Genomic DNA, 26,176 nt, shown 5'->3' with positions numbered 1-26,176 from the left:
CAAATCGGTCCGATTAATCGGTCTGTCTTTACAGATAAACAAGCCCTGAAGTAACAGCTTGAACAGATCTACAAGCTCACAATATTAAATATAAAATGTATTGAAGTGACATCTGACTTGCCTAAGCCTGCAGTGCAGACACCCTGTTATGTATTTTTCAGAATGGACAAAATTATAATTTCTCAATACAGAATGAGATCATATCGACATCGGTAATATGGGTTATCGGCCATAACAGCAATTAATTATATCGGATATCGATATCGGCCAAAATCCATAGTCTATTTATTTATTTTTCCCGACCAGCACTGGTGCTCTGTCTCTCTAGCACGTTCCCATTTTGTTGTGCAATCGTCGTTGTGTATTGTGCATCGCGATCACAGAACAACTCTTAATATACTCCCAAGTAATATAACAGACCCACTGCTGGAGGCATATAAGCACCCCCACTGACACTGACACTGACCACTGACACTTGAAATGGTTCACGCTCACCTATCGGGACCTCATGAACCCCCGGATCCTTATCCAGTGTTAGGTGGACTCGGGTCACCTCGTCCTGAGAGGGAACGGACGTCAGGGATGTCAAAGATCTTCATCTTTTTTGGGTGGTCCAGGTGAATGCCACATACAGTATAGGCCTTGGCCTGACAACGTGTCACATGTTCGAGTCCCGTTGATGACGACCTTTGCTGCGTGTCTCTCCCCTTCTCTCTCTCTCCCTCTTTCCTGTCCATCTTCACTTGATAATATCAATAAAGGCAGAAAAGCCAAAAACAATCTTTTTTTTATTGTCGAAAACCATGAAACCAGGAAAAACAACATTATTTCATACAGAAGGATGGTCTTTCTGCTTTCTTTGTCGCACCTCCAATGGTGCCATGGCGGACTATGCATGACAGGGCTGTCCTCTTCCCTGAGCCAAGCCTAAGCCACGTAATCTTCATCTTTATCATTGAAAACCATTACAAATTACATAAAAATGACATACTATAGTATAGGCTACTGTAATATGTCGTCGAAAAGCATGATTTTCATCTTTATCGTCGAAAACCATGACAAACGACATACTATATAGTATATCGTCAAAAAGCATGATTTTCATTAAACGTTTTGTGGATGAACGATGAATGGTGGAAGAAGAAAAAACAGATGCTTGCAAACTGGCCATTGTAGGTTCTGTTCTGCAGCCCAATGCAGCATACAAGTGTACACATGGCTTGCTTTTTTTTTACCACTGGGATTAGTTAGGACTTTTGATATGTTATTAACATATTTATGAAATAAAAACAGTTGAAAGAGTTTCAATTTGTTTTAGGTTTAGCCATTTTTTGCCACAAAAGGCCTGCACTATAAACAATTGTTGTAGGCCAGCAGAGCAGGGAGACATGATGACGAGGTCATCCGCATACAGTAAATGGTTAAGGAGCCTTTCTCCCACCATACAACCAGTCCCACACAAGACTTTTAGACAGTTCATCCATGTACAGATTAAAAAGCACAGAAAAAGCACAGAAAATGTAGGGACCCTGAACACGTTTTGCTCCAGATCCGATTCCGATCATTTGATTTTGAGTATCTTCCGATACAGATTTGTCCAGATCTGATATTTATATCTTTACACTTTAACACGTATGCCAGCCCATTTCACTATAGTACAATATCAAAAACCAGTCAATATCCAGTCTAATATCATGAAATGGATATAATATTGATAGTAGGGATGTCCCGATCACGTTTTATTGCTCCCGATCCTATTCCGATCATTTGAAAATGACGATCGGCCCCGATTTCTGATCACATGATCAGATCCGGACAACCCTAAGCACAGGTGATAAAATCCAACCCTGTCTAACACAGTTTGTCACTAGGAAGAGCTCCGATGTAGTATCGCCCCATCTGACATGCATGGTTTGACGGGAGTACTATAGAAATGTAAAACATTAAGTTTGCAAACAGTTTACCAAGTTTGCAAACAGTTCATGAGGTCAAAAGGCTCTAGAAGCACGTACACATGGTGGAATTATGTTTACTGTATTTACTGACAGCCTAAAGCGTAGACACACATGTCAGTGCCATGCTTATACTTTTAAAGACCAAACATGCAGTGGGACTTAAAAAGACACGAGATGATCAGTGAACATCTTAAGGGATTAGCAGGATGAGTATAAAGGGACCGACTGTGTGACAGAGAGAACAACTCATCTGAGACACCAACCAGAAGCATCTACAGTATCGCTACTGTGAGATGAAACTACATTATGTTTAGCCTGCTTCACTTGATCGATTTGATATTTAAGATGTGGAATCTACCGAGTGGTCCTGCAGAGAGGTTTTACTGAAAAGAATTAAGTTTGAAATGTGTTTGTGTTGATGTTGAATAGTCACAACTTGTCCTGTGTCTTGGAAAATGTATACTTTACGACCTTGCAGCATACAGAACGTCTACAGTTCTCCTGTCCCATGCATTTCTTTATAACGTACTGCACATGTACACACAAAAGAAAATGGCAATGTTTTGGGGTGGTGCGCATATAGGAAAAGGACTGTCGTCACATCACAACAGGTCAACCAGAGTGACAGGTTGTATATGAAGCCCTCATGCGAGAAAGGTCGACGTGGCTATTAACAAAGCCCTTCCGAATCACATCTGGATGCTTGAAGCATACCCGTGTGTCCCTCTTGCCAGCGGGAATAGCACCTGGTCAGGCCACCCTCGTCCTGGCACGACACACGACACTAACTGATAAAATATTTATCTTCATACAACCAGTCTCCCTTGTTGGCCTGTAAATTATGTGAAGAGTCCTTTTCTTATATGCACACCACCCCAAAACATTGCCATCACATGCATGACCGAGACAGATGGAAAATGAAAGGAGTGTATGTTTCCTGCTGCAGATTTGCAATCTACTGAGCACACCTACTTGACAATTTAGATAGAAGTTAGTTATGTTGTTTAGATAGATATGTTGTTGACGCATGCTTTACAGACTACAGAGTGTAATTTATAGATGCCAGGTTTGATGTCAACGCTTTATTGCAGTAGTTACGTTGTAGCCTGAGTTCATGGTGCTTCCACTGACCATGCACCTTTGTACATTAAGTGGATATAAGAGCATCGTCTGCTGAATGCCTGAATACTGTATTCTAATGTGTTTTATTGAATGTAGTCATCAAATGTGTTCCAACCCTCTGTATCAAATTATATATTGATATATTAAACACCACACATTTTCTTGGGACAAATTTATTGAGTTCCATTTCCACACAGGAAATGATCATTGTTGTGCAAAATTGACATCATTCAAATTAACAAAAATAATCAGACTTATTATCCAAAGAAGCCATAATGAGTGTCCTCAAGGAGAAGAGGTACAGGGATAGCAGAGCACGATTTCTCAAAAATTGGAAATCAAATCCAAAGACATGAATTCAATTGTTTCTCTCTCAGAAACTGCAGTCCTTTCATTTTCAAGGGAAAGAGCAGAGGAGGAATGGGAATGTGGCCATATTTGTGCCAACATACATCAAATGTGAGAAATAGGGGGGGGGAGAGAAGGAAGGTTTTGAGGCACAGCCCCAGGAACAAGTGGTAGGAAATAAAAAGAAAGGCATGGGACAGGAGAACAGTAGACGTCCCTGTATGCTGCAAGGTCTCTCTGCGCTTCATGTCACCAAAAATATCTCTCAGGAATCCAGGGGAGGATTGGCAGGGTTTTTCAAGTGCCTCATGAAAAGAGGACCAAATTAAAAGGGAAGTATTGGCAATGGCAGGGGTAAAGGGGGCTACACAATTCCATATTTCGCCAAGTCGCTGAGCTCCATGTCACCGAAGGCTTCCCATGGGCAGACCACTGTGATGTCTGTGCCAAGACCCTCCATGCCGGGGATGTCATCCCCAAATCTGTTTGGATAGGAGAGGCATCATGAGTAAAAGCAAGCTACAATGAGATGCATAAAGCAGAGTTTTTGCTGAGCTCAGAGTAAAGTAGTACTCTAAATCCTTACCCCTTCTGGCCAGGCTTGGGGGCCTTGCTCTTGAAGGTGCGGGTTGTCCTCTGCTTGAACTTGGGGGGTGCCTTCTTGTCGGCGGGAGTTGCAACATCTGCCATTTTGTTCAGGTACTGACGAAGAAAGACAAGGTAGGTAAGCTACCAGAGTGTACTGCCACTCTAAAAGTCAGACTGCTTTTGCCAAAGCGCCGGCCACTAAGGCATGGGCATACATTGCAAAATGTGTGTTTTAAATAGTTTTATTTTATCTCATAATTTGCCACACTTTATTCAAATGTTATTGATAGCTTGTTAAGCTTTGAACAAATATCTTAGTACTTGTACATCTCTCTTCCACTCCAAAATTAAGCTCAAGTGAAGAAAAGAGTTGCATAACTGACTGTGCCTGGTTTTAACGTCTAATAGTTTCTAATGATCTGCTCCCTCGCCTTGTCTGACAAACCAATACATATATTTCACAAAGACCGCTTGATCGCTGATTTCTGTAGGCTACAGCATTGTAGGATTGCTGTTATACACAAACAAATTAAACCCAATACTTCATAATTTTCAGTGAAAACTCTGAGGGACCACACAGTATAGCCTACTGTAGATAGACTGGCCAATAAGCCAGACTAATATCACAGAATAAAATTTGTTTGCCAACGGCTGATTCGGTCTGGCTTATTAGCCAGGCTATACTGTAGATACCATGCACCTCCGCTGTGATATTCTATCAAGGGATCACTGCTGTGATTAAACTCTGACAGATCTCAAATCAATCAAGTGAAGCAGGCTAAACATAATGTAGTTTCATCTCACCTGATTTTGCAGTAGAGATACTGTAGATGCTTCTGGTTGTCTCTCAGACGAGTTGTTCTGTCAAACTTCCGGCCCCTTTATACTCATCCTGCTAATCCCTTAAGATGTTCACTTGTGTCATTACATCATACGTCATGTCCAACTCTCTTTGGTTTCAACTTATCCACAAATAGACTTGAGATATACAAATTATTGACTCTTAGGTCAGACGGGCTTGGTCGTTTTTTACCATGAAGGTATTCTATTCAACGCACAACGTTCAAAATAAAGCCATGAGCAAAATACTGTAGAAAACAGAACACCGCACAAATAAAGAACTAATCAAAAATGTTGCATCCTGGTGCTCAAAGAGACAACCTAATTTGCAAATCCATGAAATTGACGACATAATAGTATGCTGTGCAAGAGGATGCTATACGCACACCAAGTCCTTATAGTGGTGCCGGTCCACGTCATCATTACAGGTAGTCGTCTGCCAAAACGTTGGTTCACTTATTCTCTGCGTTGTAAAATAAATTACTGGAACTGTGGCTATCAGTGTGTGAGGCCACTTTCTTGTCTCTTGAAGAAATACTTTAAAGTTTTAGTATGCTACCATATTTGCCCCACATATACCTACTCATATCTCATGAAAATAGCACATTTGAGTAGCCTAACAATATTTACTTGTATGGAGTACGAGAAGCATCAAGTGGAGCACAATAGAAACAAGCCTTTCGCTTTTGTCCATCCATTTGCCGTTCTTACGTGTTATACGTGCATGTGTGGAAATGTCAATAAAACATTCAATCAATCAAGTTTTGCATTCAAAGTTATTTTCAAATTATTTTATTATTATTAGGGACAGCGTACAATAATTAATTTAACTACTCACTGTCTTAGACAATGCAAGGTTTAAACCATCAAATTATTTCTCCCTGGCCTGCTATAGTAGACCACATTATTGGTATTGTACTTGTTATACAGTTCTGCCCTCAACAGTCACAAAACAAAACTACTTAGACTTTAGCCTTGTTAAAAAAAAGAAAAATAAGAAAATTTGGCCTTTATTTCTTCTGGCATAGTTAGTTGCCAGAAACACATTTGTGTTATACAGTTAAAGTCAAAGTTATGAATAGAGAGAACTGCGCTAATTATCCTTGAGGGAATTAGTAACTTGGTGCTTACTTTAAGAACAACCCACTGTTCCTTTCCATTTCAATCCCTCAGTTCATCCATCAGAACATATTTAGAGTGGAACGAAGAAGATTACATAAGGACAACACTGCAACAACATTTACCTATTTAAATATAATCCCTGTATTAAATGATATGTTGACTTAAATTGAACGTTTAATTTTGTGAAACAAAAATGGAAGATGTATGTTTAAACAACGTACGGTCTCTGAATAACTATATCAGTAATGAATTAACTGATAAACATGTAGCCATTACTGGTTAATACCAATAGGATCTGTGCCTGTATCCATACATATTGCCACACCTACAGTATGTGTGTATCCCTCCATATCCATGGATATTGTACAGTATGTAGGCCTACGTTTGATGTATTGATTGCAGTGGTGGAAAGTAACTGTATTTTAGCTATACAGCAGGTTTTTGTGCTTCAATTAATTTAACATTGGCCACTGCATGTTGTTGGAAGCTTGCACAAGATATTTTCACCAACTAAAAGTTTGTAAAACTTTGTGACATACTAGTACAGTAGGCTACTAGACCTAGAATGCCTGTGATAATTTATTGAACTTCGTAAATGATGAATCACAGGCATAGATCCCTTCCACACGTTCCTGGTTGAATTGAATTATGGGCAGTCTAAATGTGATAAATGCTACGTTTGTACTCCTCACACATTAAATAATTCCAAAGACGGAGTGAAATATGGTCCTCTAGTTTAATATCCATGTGGAAGTTCTGGCACAAAACGTGTATTTAGTCAATTATCTCCACTTTTTCAAGCGATGCACACGGACGTCTTTCTTTCGGGCCCGGAATGATCGATGGACTGATTTTACCAATACTTCCTGTCGTTTACCGCAGACGTCATCACCAATTGACCAGCGAAACACAAAAGTTTGGGTCACACAATTGGCAAGTGGTGTGATTAATTACCCAGCACCTATGGCAAAGCAAGGCACCTATCGCAAGCCAATTGTGTGACCCAAACATTTATGCTTCCCTGGTCAATATTGGTGATGACGTTTGTGGTGATTAGAGGAAGTTTTGATGAATGAAGTCCAGCTGTCATTCCGGGCCCCTTTGCCCGGAGAGAAAGACGTCCGTGTGCATTGCTCTTGAAAAAGTGGAGATAATTGACTAAATACACGTTTTGTGCCAGAACTTTCACATGGATATGAAACTAGAGGACCATATTTCACTGCACTTCTTTGGAATTATTTAATGGGAGAGTACAAACAGAGCATTTATATTTAGGCTGCGCATTTTTCATCCGATCAGAAATTAACCAGGGTGTTCTATGGCTCTGTATGTGAAATACTGTACAAACTGTATGAAACAACAAGAGCCATTCTAGGGCTAAGTAGGCTACAATACATGACTGATTGAAAACTTCATTAAACGTTTGTAGAATAAGCACAGGAAACTACAGTTAAATACAAGGTATGCTACTAAAGAGGATTAAAAAAAAACCAAGAAAGCACTATAGGCTTGTTTCCATTGGTACACATAAAGTTGTTTATGCTAAGGAAACAGGCCTATGGGAAACACAGCAGGTTCCCATGGCTACTTATTTTAACCTGGCTGTGACGTAACCTTGAAGTCACCAGTCAGAGCCAGTAATCGTAACCTAGTTAAATGTAAAGTTACCACATACATGTAGTGGACTAAATTCCATCAAGATGTGATAATATCAATTTATTTAATACAGTTCAGGCCAAAAGAAGAATATTGATCTGTCCAATTAAGGCAAGCCTCTTGTTTGTTTCATAGTGAAAGATTGTGTTATGCAAGGTAGCCATGAACAGAATGTCTCTTCTGTTTTTATCCTTAAAATTAGGCTGCTTTACCTGAAGTACACGTTGACAGTCTTCACCTTTTGATCCGACTTAATCTGGAGGCCAGAGGGAGCGTGAGAATGAGCATGTCAGAGGGATTCCCTCTGGATTAGCGAGAGGAGTATAAAAGGGGACAGTTGGTCAGAGTGGAAAGACACACAAGTGAGCCTGCAGTGAGACCAACCACAAGAATCTATTGCTACTGCAAGTGCAGGTAAGTTGAAACTATACAACTACTACCCAGGCTGTAGCTTATTTGGCTGATTAATTAGCTAATGAATTACTTGCTGACCTCTGATGTCTCTGCTGCAAGCTGTACTTTAGTTTGCTTGCCTTTAACTGTGCCCTGTATTGACCGTTTTTAATCTGTTGTACGTCGGCGACCTTGAGTGCCCTGAAAGGCACCTTATAAAATAAATGTATTATTATTACTTGCTTTGTCAAAGGATGTTGAATATTGAGTTTCAGTAAAAAGGACATTGCTGCAAAGCATTGTGCAAAAGATGGCTTTATATTCCAAAGCAACTGGTTCTGGCCTCATTACCATAACATGAAATACCGGTAATGGGTGTTTCAATAACAATATAATTATATTTTTTAAACAATATCATTTCATTGATAGTGTTGGTTTCATTATGTACCATAATACCACCCTGTGAGATTAAGTTTTGTTGATAAAATGGTTCAGTGATGTGAAGTCAGACATGTCAAGATGTATCAGGATTTTTGTCATTAACTGTTGACACAAAATCATACCGCAATATAAAAGTTTGAACATTCCGAGGAGAGTGTGCATTAGAATGTTTATGATTACTGTCTCGTTTGATTATCTATTCTAAACACATGAAACATGTCATGTTAATTTGCGTCATATAACTGAAAGGGAATTATTAAATATTCTCTGCTGGTTAGTAGGCTGTGAGCTGACCACCCAAGGTTCTCCGATTAAAGAGGGGTTCTGTGACACCAGAGTACATTTAAGTTACATCAGTTTATTTATCTGTTAATCCATATGCAATGGTTTCTACAAAGCAAAGAAAGGAATACATTACAAACAATATAAGGACCACATTATTGACAATAAATTGCAATGCCAAGTATATCAAACGTAAAGTACTAAACATGATGAATCAAGGCACAATATGATCAAGACAGAACAAAGCTTACATTGGTCAAGTACGCATGGCTGGTGCTGTAGACTCAGTGGGAAGTGCATGTTCTGCATGTGGCTTGGATGAGGTCTGGAAACTGAGTGAGGGCTGTGGAGTGAGTGAGTGGCACACCTAAACTTTGATTGGCTAATGCATTGAGTGGTGTGATGGCAAACAGGTGTCTTATTATGGATGCAAGGAATGGGGAATGTCCACCAGGGGCTGCCATTCAGAAAGCATAATTCACAACAGGAATACTTGCAAACAAAAGAGCCATATCAATACCGGTATATCATTGGACAGTAACAATGTAGGCTGACACTTTCTATGAGCCCTTAACTATAATCCATAATCCAATATAGATACCTTGATTATGCATTATTATGCATGCATAATGAATTTGTATGAGATTTTCTATAAGCCTTAATAATGCAATATGTCTTGATGATATGTTTAAATACTTATAATAATAACAGGCCATGTAAATTGTTTGTAATCATTCTGCCTATATTGCATGAAATGCTATAAAGTCTTGTGAATGTCAAGATGTTTTGAAGGTATCTGTAACACATTACAGATATGGGCTTCACAACTATAGGTTGCAATAACCCAATCTGTTTATACTTGATAGATGATGGATACTCAGTAAGTGCTGAGATCTTAGGCTTGTCCATGATAGGACAGTATATGTTATTATGCAATAAGAGTTATTGAGGGATTATGTTGTTAGTGGTTGACATCACGGAAGATCCTCATACAATACAAATTTATGTAATACAGTATAGAGCCACGTTCACATACATAAATAAACATAAAGCCTTATGTTTGTTTACTCAGTGTATAGCCATATGTTCTGGATCAATATGAGTCAAATCATTTCACATTTCACATTTCTGTCAAAGCCTCAGTCAACAGTTTACCAGAGCTCTCCTGGTAGACACGTTGCAGTCAAGGGAGGTCAAAACGGGATTAGAAGCAGATTGAAAATGTAAATTTAGTGAAGACTCTTCGACTAAACTGAGGATTTAGATGAAATGGTTCCAAGATGTACCCTAATCTCTAAACCAAGGTGCAAAAATAGACAGAGATTAGGCTAATTTTACAAAGAGGGAGCCAAATTGGAGCCGTTTGTATAACAGGTGCTTATGGAGTTACACGCAGCATGACAGCTTTAGTCGTTAATTTTCAACTAATGGTACTGGTACTGAGCCAGTAAACAATTTAGGGTGGGGTGGTGGATAAACAAACATAAATACAAGATACATACAAGAAGAACGATGATTGAGGAAAAACTAAATTGTCTGTTTTTTGTCTTTCTTTCCTATAGCAACTGAAAAGAAATGGCAGACGTTGCAAATCCCGCCGACAAGAAGGCACCCCCAAAGTTCAAGCAGAGGACCACCCGCACCTTCAAGAGCAAGGCCCCCAAGCCTGGCCAGAAGGGGTAAGCTGGAACCTAAGCAGTGAAAAATTTACTTAAGTACAACTTTGAGGTATTTGTACTTTACTTGAGTATTTACAATTTCCAATAATCTTAGTAGTTCAAGTTAAACTAGTTTAATATTGCAACTGCTTTGGATGGGGAACCTAACCTCCACCCTTAGATGTAACAGTAACATTTTCTATTCCTGTATCCAAAGTACCAAACATATCTCCACACCATCCATATCCATGCATATTGTATGTATAGGCCTATTGCAGTGGTGGAAAATAAATACATTTGCTCAAGTACTACTGTACTTAATTAACATTTTTATATTTTACTGGAGTATTTCCAATTTCCAATACTTCTACTCCACTACATCTCGGATCCAATTATTGCACTATACATTTATGTGAAAACTAGTTACTAATTAGGTAAAACGCCTGCGGTCTCCGAGGCTACTTTGTAGGCTACAGTAAGACGCCCTAAAGGGCGAGGTTGCGTGCACTGGCCATATATGGAGCGTGTCTTGAGTGTATAGGGTGTGATGAGGTCAAGATATGGAATGTCACATGATGTCATGACCTGGGCACCTGGGGGCTTGCATGGGTTGAGCGACAAGGATTTGAGTTAGGTGACCTGACAGAGTGACAGGGATTGTGGGTTAGGTGTCAAAAATGCAAGGTTTCATATTTAACTGCAATCTCCGGTCGCAACAATATCTTGATACTAGGGATGTCTCGATCACGTTTTTGGCTCCCGATCTGATTCGATCATTTGAAAATGACGTGATCGGCCCCGATTTCCGATTCACCCTCATCCGATCAGGACAATACAAAGGAGTATTTTTACACCACTGGACTTACACTTTACCACTTTATTTTGACCTCAGCAAAAACTAATTTATACAGTGTCTCTCTGGCCCCTTTTCCATCAGGGTTGAACCAGTCCGGTTCTTTTTATTGAACCAGAGTGTTTTCCACTGAACACAAATTGGTTCGGAACCCTAAAAGTTGGTTCGGAACTGGAACCAAAAAATGGCCACCGGTTCCGTGAAAACACCACGGATCCAAGAATCTAGAAAGGAACCAGTTCTAGAACCAAAGTTATTTTGGTGGAAAAGGGGCCTCGATCTGTCTCATTGTACTGTAGCTTGCTTCTATATCATGATGCCTCTTTTATCCAATCAGATTCGGGGATGACATCCCCGGCATGGAGGGTCTTGGCACAGACATCACAGTGGTCTGCCCATGGGAAGCCTTCGGTGACATGGAGCTCAGCGACCTGGCAAAATATGGAATTGTTTAGAATCCCTCCATCCTCTCTACTACTACTACTGCTACTTCCCTGCATTCATCTTCCATAAACTGTCCTCCTCCCCGTCCCCTCCAGGGCTGGACACAAAAGACTTTGCAGGACGAACGACATGACACCATGATTATAAAGGCACTGTTTTGGTGCACACGTGGACGTTTTGGACACAATTTGACCTCCATTTGCATTCAACAGCCATCCTGAAAATGAAAAGCTGCTGTCTATATTTTTGACTACGTATGAGTGTTTGTTTTATCGCGATATCACAATTGACTACCCTCCCCCCTCCTGCCTTTTCCTTACACCCACCCCGCCCCTCAAATTTATTTTTTATGACCGGTGAATGTAAATGTTGAAATTAAATTAATAAATGTAACTATATTTTCCCAAGAAACATCGCTGAGGTCTTCTTTCCTGATTATATATACATTGCAGACATAAACGTATTTGGATATGTTTTAGTTCGAAAAATAAAATAGATTACGTCATTTCCATATAGGCTACATCAGGGATACTCAAATAGATTTACCTGTGGGCCACATTACAAAAATGGCAAGGGGCCAGGGGCCAGTAGATAAAATTACGACATTAATGATACTTGATAACTTCTCTCTTTCAATTGCTTTATTTTCGCAAAATGTATCAAAGTACAATGTGCATGCACACAATATGTAAATAAATAAATGTGTTACATTTTCTTGCATAAACACAAAGAGCTGTTTCCATAACTGCACAAATTATTGCACATAACATGAGTAGCTGTTAGCCTGCCTGCCTGCCTGTCTGTCTGTCTGTCCATGAGTAGTTATTTGTCTGTCTGTCAATGAGTAGCTGTCTTACTGTCTGCCTGTCTATGAGTAGCTGTCTGCCTGCCTGTCTATGAGTAGCTGTCTGTCTGCCTGCCTGCCTGTCCAATTGTCCATGAGTAGCTGTCTGTCTGCCTGTCTGAGTAGCTGTCTGCCTGCCTGCCTAATTGTCCATGAGTAGCTGTCTGTCTGCCTGTCTATGAGTAGCTGTCTGCCTGCTTGCCTAATTGTCCATGAGTAGCTGTCTGTCTGCCTGTCTATGAGTAGCTGTCTGCCTTCCTGCCTGTCCAATTGTCCATGAGTAGCTGTCTGTCTGTCTATGAGTAGCTGTCAGATTACCCAGCTATGACCTTTTTCATGAAAAAAAATGAGTAGTGATATGGCTGACTGAGTAAAATAAAACAATCTACCTGAAAATAGATAGCTATAAGTGAAGAGCAATTTCCGCAATTACCATTTCCGCAATTTCCATTTCCACAATTTCCTCAATTTCCATTTCCGCATTTCCACAATTTCCGCAATTTCCATTTCCACCATTTCTGCAATTTCCCCAATTTCAATTTCCGCAATTTCCATTTCCATTTCCAACTATTAATGGCAGCTGGGTTTCATCATTCAAATAAAATAGAATTCTGTCCGTTTAGCTATAAAATTATGTCAGGGAATAGGGATACACAATATATGTCTTTCATTTGCATTGCATCTTAAGCTTTTATTTTCGTTCGAGTAATAGTACAACTCTAATAGTATTACTTATAATAATGTAATTAAAGATAACTTCATTCAGATTTATTTATTTTTATTTCATTTTCCAGATTTTTTTTTCTTCTTTTTTTAGATTTTCATTGGTGGGCCAGTCATAATGGTCCCGCGGGCCTGATGTGGCCCGCGGGCCTGAGGTTGAGTATCACTGGGCTACATCACTGGTTCCCAAACAGTGGGTCGGGACCCATTTGTGGGTGAGAGTATGGGGGTCATCATACATCATCTCATTCTGGCCAATCACAATTTGCGTCATTGCGTTATTAAAAATAGACTGCCAGACTAATTACAAAGAAATGTTAACATAACACACTGTATTTCAACTAGATTACCCAAATGACAACAAACTCAACACATTGTCACAACAAAACATTTTATATAAAAGATTTTATATGGACATTCAATAACAAAATAACATAATGGCAGTCAAGGGATATAGACATGACAGAAGGGGAAGATTAGTCATTGGGTTCCATAGCGACTATGAAGAACAACCACATTGCTAATATAATACAATGACGAGAACTGTGACAGGAAACTGCCTACCCCACGGTCTTTGGGGACTCAGGCCATTTGCTGTCAGCAGGCCCTTTTTACTAAACGGCACTGTGCTCTTCATAATTATAGCTAGCATTAGCATGATGAAATAGCTAGCTGCCTATCATTCTCTGGTGTATGGGATTCAGTGGTAAAGAAAAATGCAACGCATGGGTCAAATCTAAGTCAAATCTGAAAGACACAAGATCATGCAAAACAATTTTCAAACTACAAGTATCACTCATGCTGGTTGTCCATGCCTTCAATGGCTCAAGAGTCCATCTTTGTATATTTTGTGTAGCACTTCTCAAGTTGGGGACGGGGATGTGGAGACAAATTGCATCTTTGGCTAGAGTTACTTTTTTTTCCCTTTCCCCTCCATGTTTCAGATCACATTCAACTGTAATACACAAATATTAAAGAGTCAAAGTAACTGGTTTAACAAACCCCAGCAGCACATGTACTTAAAACAAAGAAAAATACCTCTTTAACTGTCTTTTAAGTGGTAAACACGCAGGCAGCAATGAGAGTAAAAGGAAAATTGAGAAAACACGAACATCAATTCTTGATACTCAATCATACCATGCTGAAATATCAACCGTCGTAGGAGTGATAACACTTTCAGAAGTCGTAAATCTGCTTCAAAATGAGGCTACCTTCCAAAAACCCTGGAGTGACCAAACTGTCTGAGCCAACAGAATGCACTATTGAAATGTAAGGAGTCATAAAAATAAAAAAAGATAAAAATAAGTAACTGGCTTCAGCCCTTGAGAAGTGCCACAGGCCTGTGCTCATTCATGCTGAAGGGCTCTGTCAACTGTAAACTTGGAATATGAATAAAATGATAAGGACCAATGTATCCATCCATTTGTGCATACATTATGTTGAATAATTCAACCGCAATGCCAGCCATACTCAATACCATTGACCAAAACAAGTGGGGGGAAAAGTCTGGATTGACTGCATTTTTGGCTGAGAAAATAAAAAGTAGTGTAGTGTCACATGCATTTCATGTTTTCTTTCAGTTTAACTGCTAAAGGTGTCCTCTCTGCCAAAGAACATTAATCAAAAATAAAAATAAAAAGTAATTCTTGATGAATGAAACCTTATTAGAAGGAACAACTCTTACAGTTAGAAAAATAGAACATGAAACTTAAGCGGGGGGAAAACAGCAATAGGATCATCAGGGATCATGATAATAACCACAATAACAAAGATAATATACTTATACACAAGCAGAAAAATGTGCTTTCTACAAATCTTTGGAACCAAAAACAAAACAAAAAGGCAAAAACAACCACATTCGGAAATAGAGTATAAGGATATAGAAATATGCACAATAGTATCATATTTTGCATTTAAATATTTTCTACTGACTCATATTGATGGAATCTCTTGTTCAGTACTTGCTGACAGCATGTCAACTATAATAATCAACTATTTTTGTTTTTCAGGAAGACTCACTTCAATGTTTTACTTGCTCTAGGAAAGATGGAGCAGGTGGGTTAATCCGAAACAATAAATCTCTAAATTAAATAACTCAAGGAACGGCAAAGAATACTTAAACCCAAACGGTCATGGTAATGATCTGGTAATGGTGCTGGTATGACTGAGTCTAAGCCTAACATCAGCTAAGCAATGAAACACTAGCAATAGTCTGTAGTGTTTGTAATGGGTGACGTGCTCTGTGGTGATTACACATGGGGTACAGTCTTGTGCATGGAAATTAGAATGGAGAAGACAATAATAATATAGTAATAATGGTCATAGCGATGTTTTAATAAATCATATCCACATGGAGGCCATGTGATTATGGACAATGCATGATGGAGAGGGCCTATTGTAGCACGATATCTCCAAGACCTACGACTCCCCAGGAAAAATCATTGAAATGTTGGTGTACTAAAAAAAAAACCCACAACAGCAAAGTGAATGCTGAGTACTTGAGTCAATAATAATAGTAATAATAACAATAACTGTGGCATAACAATTTGGTAACTTCTCGACTTTAAGCTAATTATCTTTGCATATTGTAACAATTAATTTTTTTTAAGTTTCACCATTCCCACAAAGAAAACTTGAGGTAAGGAACAGCTCTACTAGCCTTTCCTCATTCAGTCTTCTTCAGTGATTTATATGCAGTTATAAATCATCACGCCACCTTTTCTAACCTTAGTCTCTTTATGTCAGAGCATTACAAGAACGGAACTCCTGTCATCAAACTCAACCGCCCAAAGGGGAATTGTAAAAATCCACTGGTGGACATTTGAGCATTTAAAACGTCCGTGACTTGCCATTCTGATTTCGTTCAAACGCAGCGCCTGCCTTCAAACGCTGCCTTCGATGTCGTTTCTCGCTCTCTTTCCTTCTCTCTCTCTTTTTTTTAATGTCATGTTTGTGAGGTCCACACATAACTTGGCTCACTCTTTTACGCGGTGAGGTGACGGCTGTTTTTAGTGTCTGTGGTCCATGCACCAGTTACAGCTACTGGAAGAACTTCTGGGCTCCATCCGGTGTCTTGTGCTGCCGAGTGTTGAGGGAATAACGAGGGGGGGGGGGGGGGGAGACTATAATACAGCCGTGCAATAGATTTAAGTCATTTTATTATTATTTTCCGTTTTTTTATATATATATATGTTGAGCCCAACAGTCTTTAAAACAGCATTCCTTTATTTTTGTAGTAGTGTATGTAAGAAAAGGGTTGGACTGCAAGTAGGGTGGGATCTGAAATATCTTGATCGCAGTAGACTCCATATAACCCATAAAAAGGGCGTAGTCCACCTCCAGGACAACAGAGGGGGCTCTTTCAGAGTATTTCAAATGGAAGTGAGAGGAACTCCTGGGATGGTAATGTCTTTAGTAGGGGGCAAATCTACTGTAGCCCCCCCTGTACAGTGTGGCCTAGAAAGGAAGGGAAAAAGACAAGCATTAAATACATACTGTATATGAGTAATAATTGCATGCTCATCACATTTACGGCCGTTATGTAGGTTGGACTGTAGACGTACCATGGCTCCGACGCCGTAGGCAGCAGCTGTAGCTGGGTTTAGTGCGGCGTGGTAGGGGTCTGTCGTATACACCCGTCCATAGCTAGGGGAAAAACAGGCACAATGGAAAACATCAAGCCTCCAGAAGATCTTAACCGTAATATGATAGTTCATAGTTGATATTATTGGCATTTCAAGATAGATTATTATGTCATCCAATATCAAATGAATCATTTTACGCTCTCAAGAGTTAAGTTATTGTTAAACATCACTTAAATTACTTTACTTAAAATAATTGTTACTTTGATCAACTTTGCCTGTTATCTCTCCTATGGTACCAACCAATCAATACAGAATGTGAACAAAATCCTATCCAACAACAAAATATTCTAAATCTTGGGTCTGAGGGGCTAAATCTCAATGGTGGCCGAATAAGTAACGGACCTTGGTATGAAAAGGGTTGACATTTTCTTTGACCGTGCATTGAGCACTGTGCACAGCTCTCACTCACCTGTCACTGTAAGCTTGCGCAGCAGCGGCCGCCGCCGCCGCTTGAGGAGTCGCTACAGCAGTGGGCTGGGCGTAACGATAAGCTGCATAGCCACCCTGAAGCACGGGAGAACGAGAGAGGAGGGTGAACGATGGCGGTAGACCGGGGGACGTGGCAGAAAATAAAACATAGTACAATTCTTATTAGTGAAGTCTATCGTGTCACTATAAAACACAGAATAGTGGTTAATCTAAGAGGGTTGTTATAGTGAGAGAGAGAGAGAGAGAGAAGAAACTGCTGAGAAGAGAGCTAGAGATTAAGAAGCAGACTCTGCAACATTTGGCTAATCTGGTGCATTATGGCATTCACAAGGCTGTATAGCGCAGGCTCTGTGTCGATCTCTCCCTCCATGATTCATCTGGAATCATTTATTTGTGGTTGCATATAACACAGTAAAATGTGTACAAAGATTTTACTGTATGTGCATGCGTAAAGTGTGCTACAAGTAGCATACAGATTTTTGTATACTTTTTTTTTCTTTTTACATTTACATGAAGGAAGAGTGTTCATAACCTTAGCAGTGACCCTGACCACCCCCCACCCTTCTGACAACCTAAACACACCGGAGAAGAGGGGAAGGCATATGGCAAGGTGATTGTGTCATTATTTTAGCAGCTGATGAACCGACAAACACAAAAACTACAGATGTGAGGAAGAAGACAGTCAGCCAATCTGAATAAATAAAACACACTTTCACACACACAGACATACACCCAGCAACTAATCACTGAACAGCATGCGTTCCCAAACACAGAATGTATAGAGTATTACGCCAAACATCCCTAGACACACACACACACACACACACACACACACACACACACACTATATATATATATATATATATATATATATATATATATATATATATATATAGGATCAGTCATGATCAAGTCCAGGCATTCAGGACCAAACACGTGCTGCTATGGGAGGAGGAGGGGAGGGAAGGGCAGAGAAAGGACTGAAAGAGGAGCTATAAAGAAAGTTGCTATAAAATATAACATCATAAGGATGTAAGAAGAGAAACCTAAAATGGGGGGGATTTACAGGAGGAAAAGAAGGTGGAAGGATGGAGGAAGGGGAGGAGGAAGGCTTGTAAGTGCAATATGTGAGCATGCCGACATTGATCCAGTTAGCATGCCACAGGTGAACCAGGTAGGGAGATTCCGAGAAGGGGTCTACTCTGAATCAACTACTGTTGAGTGTCTGAATCATGACCTTGTACCGTCTTAAATTACAATTTTATTATATTTTATCTAAGTCTTACTGCTCAATTTTCAGTGAACATATCAAGTGTGAAAGAACTTATGTCATACTGGCAGTGGCATCAATTTGCCAGGAGCATTTTGAGTCACAGTATACAGTATGCAATGCTTGACGTCAGAAATGGCCTCAACAAAAATAAACTAAGTGGGGTGACCGCCACGTCCTGGTGTGAGAAATGCTATGTTAACATGGCCTGCTTTTTCCAACACATTTCCCAAAATTGGCCCAGTTTTGGAGACTTCCATCATTGTTCAGTGTCATGGATTTAGAAGGCACATTTGCAATGTCTTCTCTATCCATGACATTGAAATCTGAGCATACTGTGTGAGGAAGAGCGTGCAAAATCTAGTCGCCTTAATATACTACTCCAAACTATGTCCTAAGTCGTACTCCATTGTGGAGCTTGTGGTATTTTCACCATTTTCTTTATTTTTTTAAAACATTTATTTGATTCATAGCTTCGGCTATAATGACTTGCCCAAAATAGGGATTCCAAATTTAAAGTGGTGACTTGGAAACGACTCAATGTAAACTGTAAAGTAATACATACTATACTGGGTGCACGGACACGGATTAAACCTAAAATGTTTTCTAAATCGAGAGCTAGACCATCTCATAAACAGTAAACGCTTTTACAGTAAATAATATACATGAGTCTATCAAAATTGGTATTTTATCAAAATTAATTTCCATGCCGTGTATTCTTCTTTCAGCCAAATTTAAACTTAACCCAACCCACTCCCCCTTCTGCAACTCCGCAAATATCAGATACCAGTGAGTTAGTAGATATAAAAAGACAGAGGGGAAAAAAGGCATTTCAATCTCAAGATGGTCAACAATGTCTAGTAGTGGCACACAGTCAAGTCATCGGAGACGAGGAGGAAGATGCAGCACACTGGCTCTCACACACAGTGACTCAACCCTACCTGGGGCAATCTGCCACTAATGTCCTGAAACACTAGTCTACAGAGAGAACAGAAACAGCTATTGTCAACCCGGTCTCACACTCTTCAGTGAACCCCCCCCCCCTCCCCCTCCAAACACACACACACACACACACACACACACACACACACACACATAATCACGGTGGTGCACACCCACAAATGCTTGGAGACAAAACCATAGAGCAGTCAATGCAAAGACACTCTGGTGAAAGTTTTGTGCACTAGACATGTGGAGTATTGCTAATTTCAAAATAGGTCAGGTCGTCTATGTGTGGGATAGTGTGTAGCCTTTTCCCAAGATAGTGCATGTGTACACAGTAGTAAAAGCCGTTGTCAATTGAACTCTTGAGTGTGTAACATGGAACCAAAAGGACCCTCGCAGGTCCATTTGGTTTCATTTTGCACACAAAAATGGATTACTGTGTTTTAGAGCTTAACAGTGGGCTTTAATAATTTAGAAAAGCTCTAGTGATTAACATTGATTCATCATGAATGCATATCCTTTTGTAGTTCTGCTCCAACTCTATGGGTTTGTTGATCCATGCTTTCTCATATACTTGAATACTCGCAGACCAAAGGGGAGACGGAGGGAATGAGTGAGTGTGGGAGACAGAGAAGAGCGAGAGAGAGAAAGTATACTTACATAGAGTTCAGCTGCACCATAAAAGCCCTCCTGATAGGCCATCATACTGAGTGGGAGAAGAGGAAGAGGAGGAGGAAGGAAGGAAGGAACAAAAAGAGGGTGGTGGTGGTGGAATGTAGTAAAGGAAGGGGTAGGAAATGGAGGGATGCGCCACCATGTGGCCATTGAGGGAAGAACAGAGTGAGGAGGGGTGTGCCAAAAAGGTTGTGAAGAAAGAAGAGAAAGGCAAGGTGAGATTATTACACACCGTGCAACATGCAAGGCTAAATACCACTTCTTTGTTCAGGAAAACACTTGGGGTCTTACTTAAGTCAATAAATCAATTAAATCAAATGAATCAAAGATAGCTTAATAGCTCTATATTCCTATAGTAATATTATATTACTATAGGAATATATAGCATTATAGCGATTTAATATCTAAACCAAAAACAATATAGTTGTTTATTCAGTAACATGGATTTAATTGGAACACACATGTTTATTATAAATTATAAATTATCTTATCTCGACACAATTCATGTTGAACGGTTTTCCCCTTTTTGGAAATGGTATTTCAATTCAGCATACAATCAATGGCATTAATTCAAATCACCTTTTTAAATATTAAAAACACACACCATGCACAATTCTACAATCCTAGTTTGAAGTAGGTGAAGACATGCATTTAAGGAGGACGTCTGAATGCATAAGATATGCGTCTGAGTTTGCTTATATGTGCTATGTGTGTTCTATGTATTTGTCAGATTTGTCACTACTTTCCGTGTGTGTGTGTGTGTGTGTGCGTGTGTGTGTGTGCGTGTGTGTGCGCGTACTTACCCAGGGTAGCCGGGGATGGCGGCTTGGGGTACAGCTGCTCTGACAGCGCTGTACACTGGCCGTCCACGACCGCGGAGGTGAGCTCCCCGAAAGCTCGCGACGTTGTTGGCGGCAGCGGCTGCTGCTGCTGCTGCCGGGTACGGAAACCCTGGGACTACACCAGAGAGAGAGAGCCCAGAGGGCAGTGACGTTAGAGGAAACCCTGGAACTACACCAGAGACGGAGAGAGAGAGAGAGAGAGAGAGAACATAGGACAGTGACGTTAGAGCAGGGGTGGGAAACTGGCGGCCCGGGGGCCACATGCGGCCCCCACCTTCACTTAATGCGGCCCGCATGTTAATATCAGAATACTGATATAGTATTGATTTCAGCTGTTACAATTCCAAACCTGCTTTAATTACTTCATGACTAGTATTAAAATGTTATTGTCTTTTTGTGTCCAATGTAGTTATGTTAACAGTTCAGAAAGTTAACATAACTATAACTAAATGCATTTGAAATTCAATAAAAGGGTTACTTTTCAGGATTCCAATTCAAAAATAGCAAAACATTATTCAGGTTTTCAATTCAAATATAGCAAAAATTGCCGATCTACAAGCTCAAAACGTGTCGCGTCGCGCTGCGTTTTGAGCTTGTAGATTGGCTATTTTTCCTACGACATTAACATGCACTGTGGCCCCTCTGGAGTGAGTGTGGAAATATATTGGCCCTCGCCAATGTCGCCATTGTCAAAGTTGCCCACCCCTGTCCCAGGAAACCCTGGGACTACACCAGAAACAGAGAACATAGGGCAGTGACGTTAGAGGAAACCCTGGGACTACACCAGAAACAGAGAACATAGGGCAGTGACGTTAGAGGAAACCCTGGGACTACACCAGAAACAGAGAACATAGGGCAGTGACGTTAGAGGAAACCCTGGGACTACACCAGAAACAGAGAACATAGGGCAGTGACGTTAGAGGAAACCCTGGGACTACACCAGAAACAGAGAACATAGGGCAGTGACGTTAGAGGAAACCCTGGGACTACACCAGAAACAGAGAACATAGGGCAGTGACGATAGGGCAGAGCACAATTTTGGCCGTGGACGTGTATACACGTCCTTTATATCAAAACCGCGGGAGCCTTGGACATGTATAGGCGTCTTTAGGTCTTTTTTTATTGATATAAAACAAAAAACTAGAATTTCTTTGGTTGGCCTCTTTCTGCAACAGTACTCCTTGCTGCCGTTCACTTCCTTGTTTACTCAGAAAGAATGGCTCGTATTTCCTAATCTAGGGAACTCTCTGTGGTTTTGACCAGACCGGCAATATTTCTGTCTTCATTTCTGACTTCAGCATGCCTCTCGTCTGGAATATTAATGCTAGAGAGACTTCAGTGTGACCACCGTGAGGTAAGAATGGAACATTATGCCTCCCGGTTTTGGTGGGGAACGGAAAACAGGGCTTTTCAGAGTTAAATCTCCCATATCTGCTGGCACTCGCTTAGTGTGAAAGATGCTGGCAGCAACCGATGTGTAACTTTTTGTGTTTTTTCAAAAATAGCAGATCTGAAATGTCGAAATGCAGAAATGCAGTTGGAAGCACAGCTTGAGGTGTTTGGAGCTTGTAGATGTGCTATTTGCAATGTTTTGGACATTGGGTGTTTTCCACCCGATAGATGGATATTAAAATGTATGCACATTGCACAATATAACACTAAATACGAGTATTTTTCTTACCTGTGTAGAGCTCTGGACTGTACATGGCTCCAACCATGGAGCTCATGGGGCTCAGCTTCCATCCAGCTATGTGCAAAAAGACAATTCAACTCCCAACATTAATTAAGAAGATAAAACAATCACAGCAATATCATGGTTCATTCCTGGTTTGAAGCTATTGGTTTGTTCATCTCTAGCATTTATTTTATTGTTTAAATATTTGCCAATCAATGATAGGGACAACTTGTGTTTTTCTGGGTGTGTGCTTCGTTCTCAGTCTCTATGAACAAAGCTTCACAGTAAAGCAAAATCCTGTTAATGTATCACTTTGTAACCCGAGTGTACAAATGGAACATAGGATTTGACCGGTGTATGAACAATCAATGGTTTTAAGAATTGTATTCCATACATAGAGCGTTCCCGTATGGTAGAGTGGCGAGCCCCTCTCCGTTGGAGAACGGGGTAGTCATCTTCTTGTTGGTCATCACTCTGGCCGTCGCGTTGTTGACCTGGGCACCAGAACAAAACAAAGGGTCAAAAGGTGCAATCTCAATTCCCATCGAAGCGAACGGCGATGCAGGCAGGGATATAATCAATAAATAACTAAAGGCCCGTGTCTTATGCTGACTGTGTGAAACTTAAAACGGACACATTGTGCTTATTAAAAGGTTTTCCTCTTTAAATCAATGCTGTGGTACATACTGAGATGTGTCGTTTGTCTTCATTATTTAGAGGTTATCCACGTGAACCCTAGCGTCGCTATTCTGGGCATGTCATAATAGGTGAACATTCGGAGAGGAAATGGACGATCTACAAGCTCACAGCCCGTCGCGACACGCTGTGATTTTGTAGATCGGCTCGTTTCAGCGAAGAGATCTGGTGGTGTGGAAGGAAAAGAACGGAGGGGGCCAAAGAATAGACCCTCAGGGGACCCCGCGTCGACAAAATATACAGGGTTTAAGTGGTTAAATATGTTGATGAGAATAAAAATGGTACTGAAGACACATGCACTTCTTTAGAGGGAAAAAATACATTGAAAACAAGGATCCTGTGAGTAAATCAGGCAGTTTTGCACACATATAACATAACAATTGACTCACGGAACAAAAAACTACAACAAACGAACAACAACAAAAACATTTCAGATCAAAAGCATTCAAAAATAAATCCAAGACCATTCCATTGCTACCTTCAAAAAAGAGGGAAGAGAGAGGGTGAAGTATAAGCAGCAGATTCATCATTGAACATCAATGCAACATCAATTGATAAGAGTTCATAAGACAAAATTACACACGGCCAATCAAGAGCGCATCGCATGACCAGAGGTGAGCAATACTAGCCAATCAGCAAGCATCGGATGCAGCAAAGAGACCAATCAAAAGAAGTTTGCAGCCCTCCCAATTAAATACACGTCATACAGAAAAAGGGGGAGGGAGACGAAGACAGACACACAGACAGAAAGAGATGGGGATGCAGGAAGAAGATGAGCCAGTCCACATTGAAAGACGGGGGAACACATACATGGTGGCAGGAGGAGGGAGAGAAAGAGCAAGAGATAGAGAAAGAGAGATAGAGAGTGAGTGAGAGAGAGAGAACGTGAACAATCCATCCAAAATGTGCAATTCCTCTAATGAAACGAAAATGAACATCCAAGATGCGATACAAAACACACAAAAATACATCGGACCATTTGCCTAATTTGGATCTATTCATACATGAGCGAGAATGGTGCGATGGATGAATGAGCCAGAATGATGAAGAGAGAGACGGAGAGAGAGAGAAGAGACAAGATCAAGAGAGAGAGTGAGAGAGGATGGAGGATGCAAATATCATTCCTCAAAATCAAATGAAAACCATGGTTGTGAAACACTGCCATCATTCTACATCAGTGTCACACTAGAAAGAGAACTAGAAGCACACAAACACAGCATCCGAAACCAAACTCATCCAAAAGAAAAGCACTTAAAATAATATAAATATATCAAAAAGATGTTTTAGGTGCTGCTACGGATATCGTTTTATGAATACCAATAGTTTGCTACTCTCAGATGCTCATTTCACTTTACATTTGAATAGAACATCAGCTTTGAGATGTGATTCTATGTGTATGTCCTATGACTTGAGGAATGTTCAGCACTACTCTATGACATGTCCACTGGGCCACGGATTCTCCAAATGGCAACGTTTAGACAGCCATTGTTCTACGACTGTCCACAGTCTGCCAATCGGCACAACAGCACACCATTACAAAAGACGAAAAAAATCATTGCCCTCTCTCCATTAAAGCTAACAAAGCATTCATGCGTAAGCATGCTGTCCCACTAAAAGTGCACAAATGCAACTACTGACTAATTAAAACAGAGAGATGACATAAGACTATATGACGTCATACAAATGACGAGAAAGAGAATAAACCATGCAGGATACAGCTCTGGAATTATATGCTTAATAATAATGCAGTTAGAGTGATTGGAATGAATGCATATAAGTGGTAGTCACAGTTGTTGCACTTGCAGATAGATGCCGTACATTCAGTTATGTAAGTGGCCTTGACAATGCCATGCGGTCAATGGCTAATCTCGTAATCACCGTTACATTCACCACCTCCCCCAATCAATCTCAGGATTAGCCAATCAAGATCCTTTCCAATCAATCAAGCCCCCTCTGCAGTCCATTTGTGTGTTGGGTGAATTGTATTTTATTATACTTGGGCGAATGGGGTGGGGTGGGGTGGGGGGGAGGGCGGGGAGGGGAAGTCATTCAAAGATGATGCCATGTGTACACAACTTACCGTTGCTGGGGAAACGGCGTGAGGACACGCGAGCAGTTACCGTGGAGACTGACAACAACAACAACAACATACAAAAATCATCAGGGAAATAGAGAAAATATATGTAAGAAAAGAAAAAGGTGAACCGAAGGAAAAAAAGATAACAAAAAACAAAAACGAGGTAATGAAAAGCAACCCCCACCCTGAGGTAGAGAGGAAGTGATGTCACAGACAGTGTCAACAGACACCTACTCGTATCAAACGATCTAACCGCTCGCTACGGCTTTAAACTCACTACACATGAAGAGGGGAGAGTCGATAAAGGAAAACAAATAAAGGAATCGGTGAATGTCAGACACTTAGGGGAGTGTAACGTTGGGGGGGGGGGGGGGGGGGGGCACTACCTAACATTCATATTCTAATAATTTACCAAATGAACACACTACTAAAGTATCAAACACTGTGGCCAATAAATGTCCTAATTCAGTGAACAGAAGACAGCGGAATGGACAGAGAGAGAGAGAGAGAGAAAGACACGGAGAGAGAGAGCACGATAGAGAGAGGGGGATTGACAGTCAAGGAGGTTCACAAATGCGTGTATATGGGGGGACGGAGACGGACACACAAACGGGGAGAGACAGACAGACAGACTGGCATGGATAGAATGAGTGG

General features: G+C 40.5%; 2 protein-coding genes across 6 annotated transcripts in view; one reads left to right on the top strand and one right to left on the bottom strand.

Annotated features, from left to right (window-relative positions):
- Positions 1-7,905: 7,905 nt before the first annotated feature.
- LOC308312724 (retinal cone rhodopsin-sensitive cGMP 3',5'-cyclic phosphodiesterase subunit gamma-like) lies at positions 7,906-12,113 on the top strand. Its single transcript, XM_080759428.1, has 3 exons — positions 7,906-8,045; positions 10,310-10,426; positions 11,596-12,113. The coding sequence occupies exons 2-3, from the start codon at positions 10,323-10,325 to the stop codon at positions 11,711-11,713; spliced, it is 222 nt and encodes a 73-aa protein (XP_080615554.1). The 5' UTR covers positions 7,906-8,045; positions 10,310-10,322; the 3' UTR covers positions 11,714-12,113.
- Positions 12,114-13,659: 1,546 nt separating this feature from the next.
- rbfox2 (RNA binding fox-1 homolog 2) overlaps positions 13,660-26,176 on the bottom strand; it is a 35,932-nt gene continuing 23,415 nt past the window's right edge. For 2 of the 5 annotated variants that reach the window (XM_080755521.1, XM_080755524.1), the window contains 7 exons: positions 23,144-23,243; positions 22,756-22,821; positions 21,036-21,243; positions 20,218-20,263; positions 17,323-17,417; positions 16,833-16,914; positions 13,660-16,725 (listed from right to left, as the gene is read on the bottom strand). In XM_080755521.1, the coding sequence (XP_080611647.1) occupies positions 16,681-16,725; positions 16,833-16,914; positions 17,323-17,417; positions 20,218-20,263; positions 21,036-21,243; positions 22,756-22,821; positions 23,144-23,243 (642 nt within the window). In that variant the 3' untranslated portion in view covers positions 13,660-16,680. Of the gene's footprint in view, positions 16,726-16,831; positions 16,915-17,322; positions 17,418-19,553; positions 19,591-20,217; positions 20,264-21,035; positions 21,244-22,755; positions 22,822-23,143; positions 23,244-26,176 lie in introns of those variants that run through there. The other 3 variants (XM_080755522.1, XM_080755523.1, XR_013963422.1) reach the window with 3 other exon arrangements.

Source organism: Protomyctophum bolini (assembly GCF_963924005.1).
Source record: "Protomyctophum bolini genome assembly, chromosome: 3".
Lineage (NCBI taxonomy): Eukaryota > Metazoa > Chordata > Actinopteri > Myctophiformes > Myctophidae > Protomyctophum > Protomyctophum bolini.
Note: the sequence above shows the minus strand (reverse complement) of the source record. Positions and strands in the feature narration are given on the sequence as shown.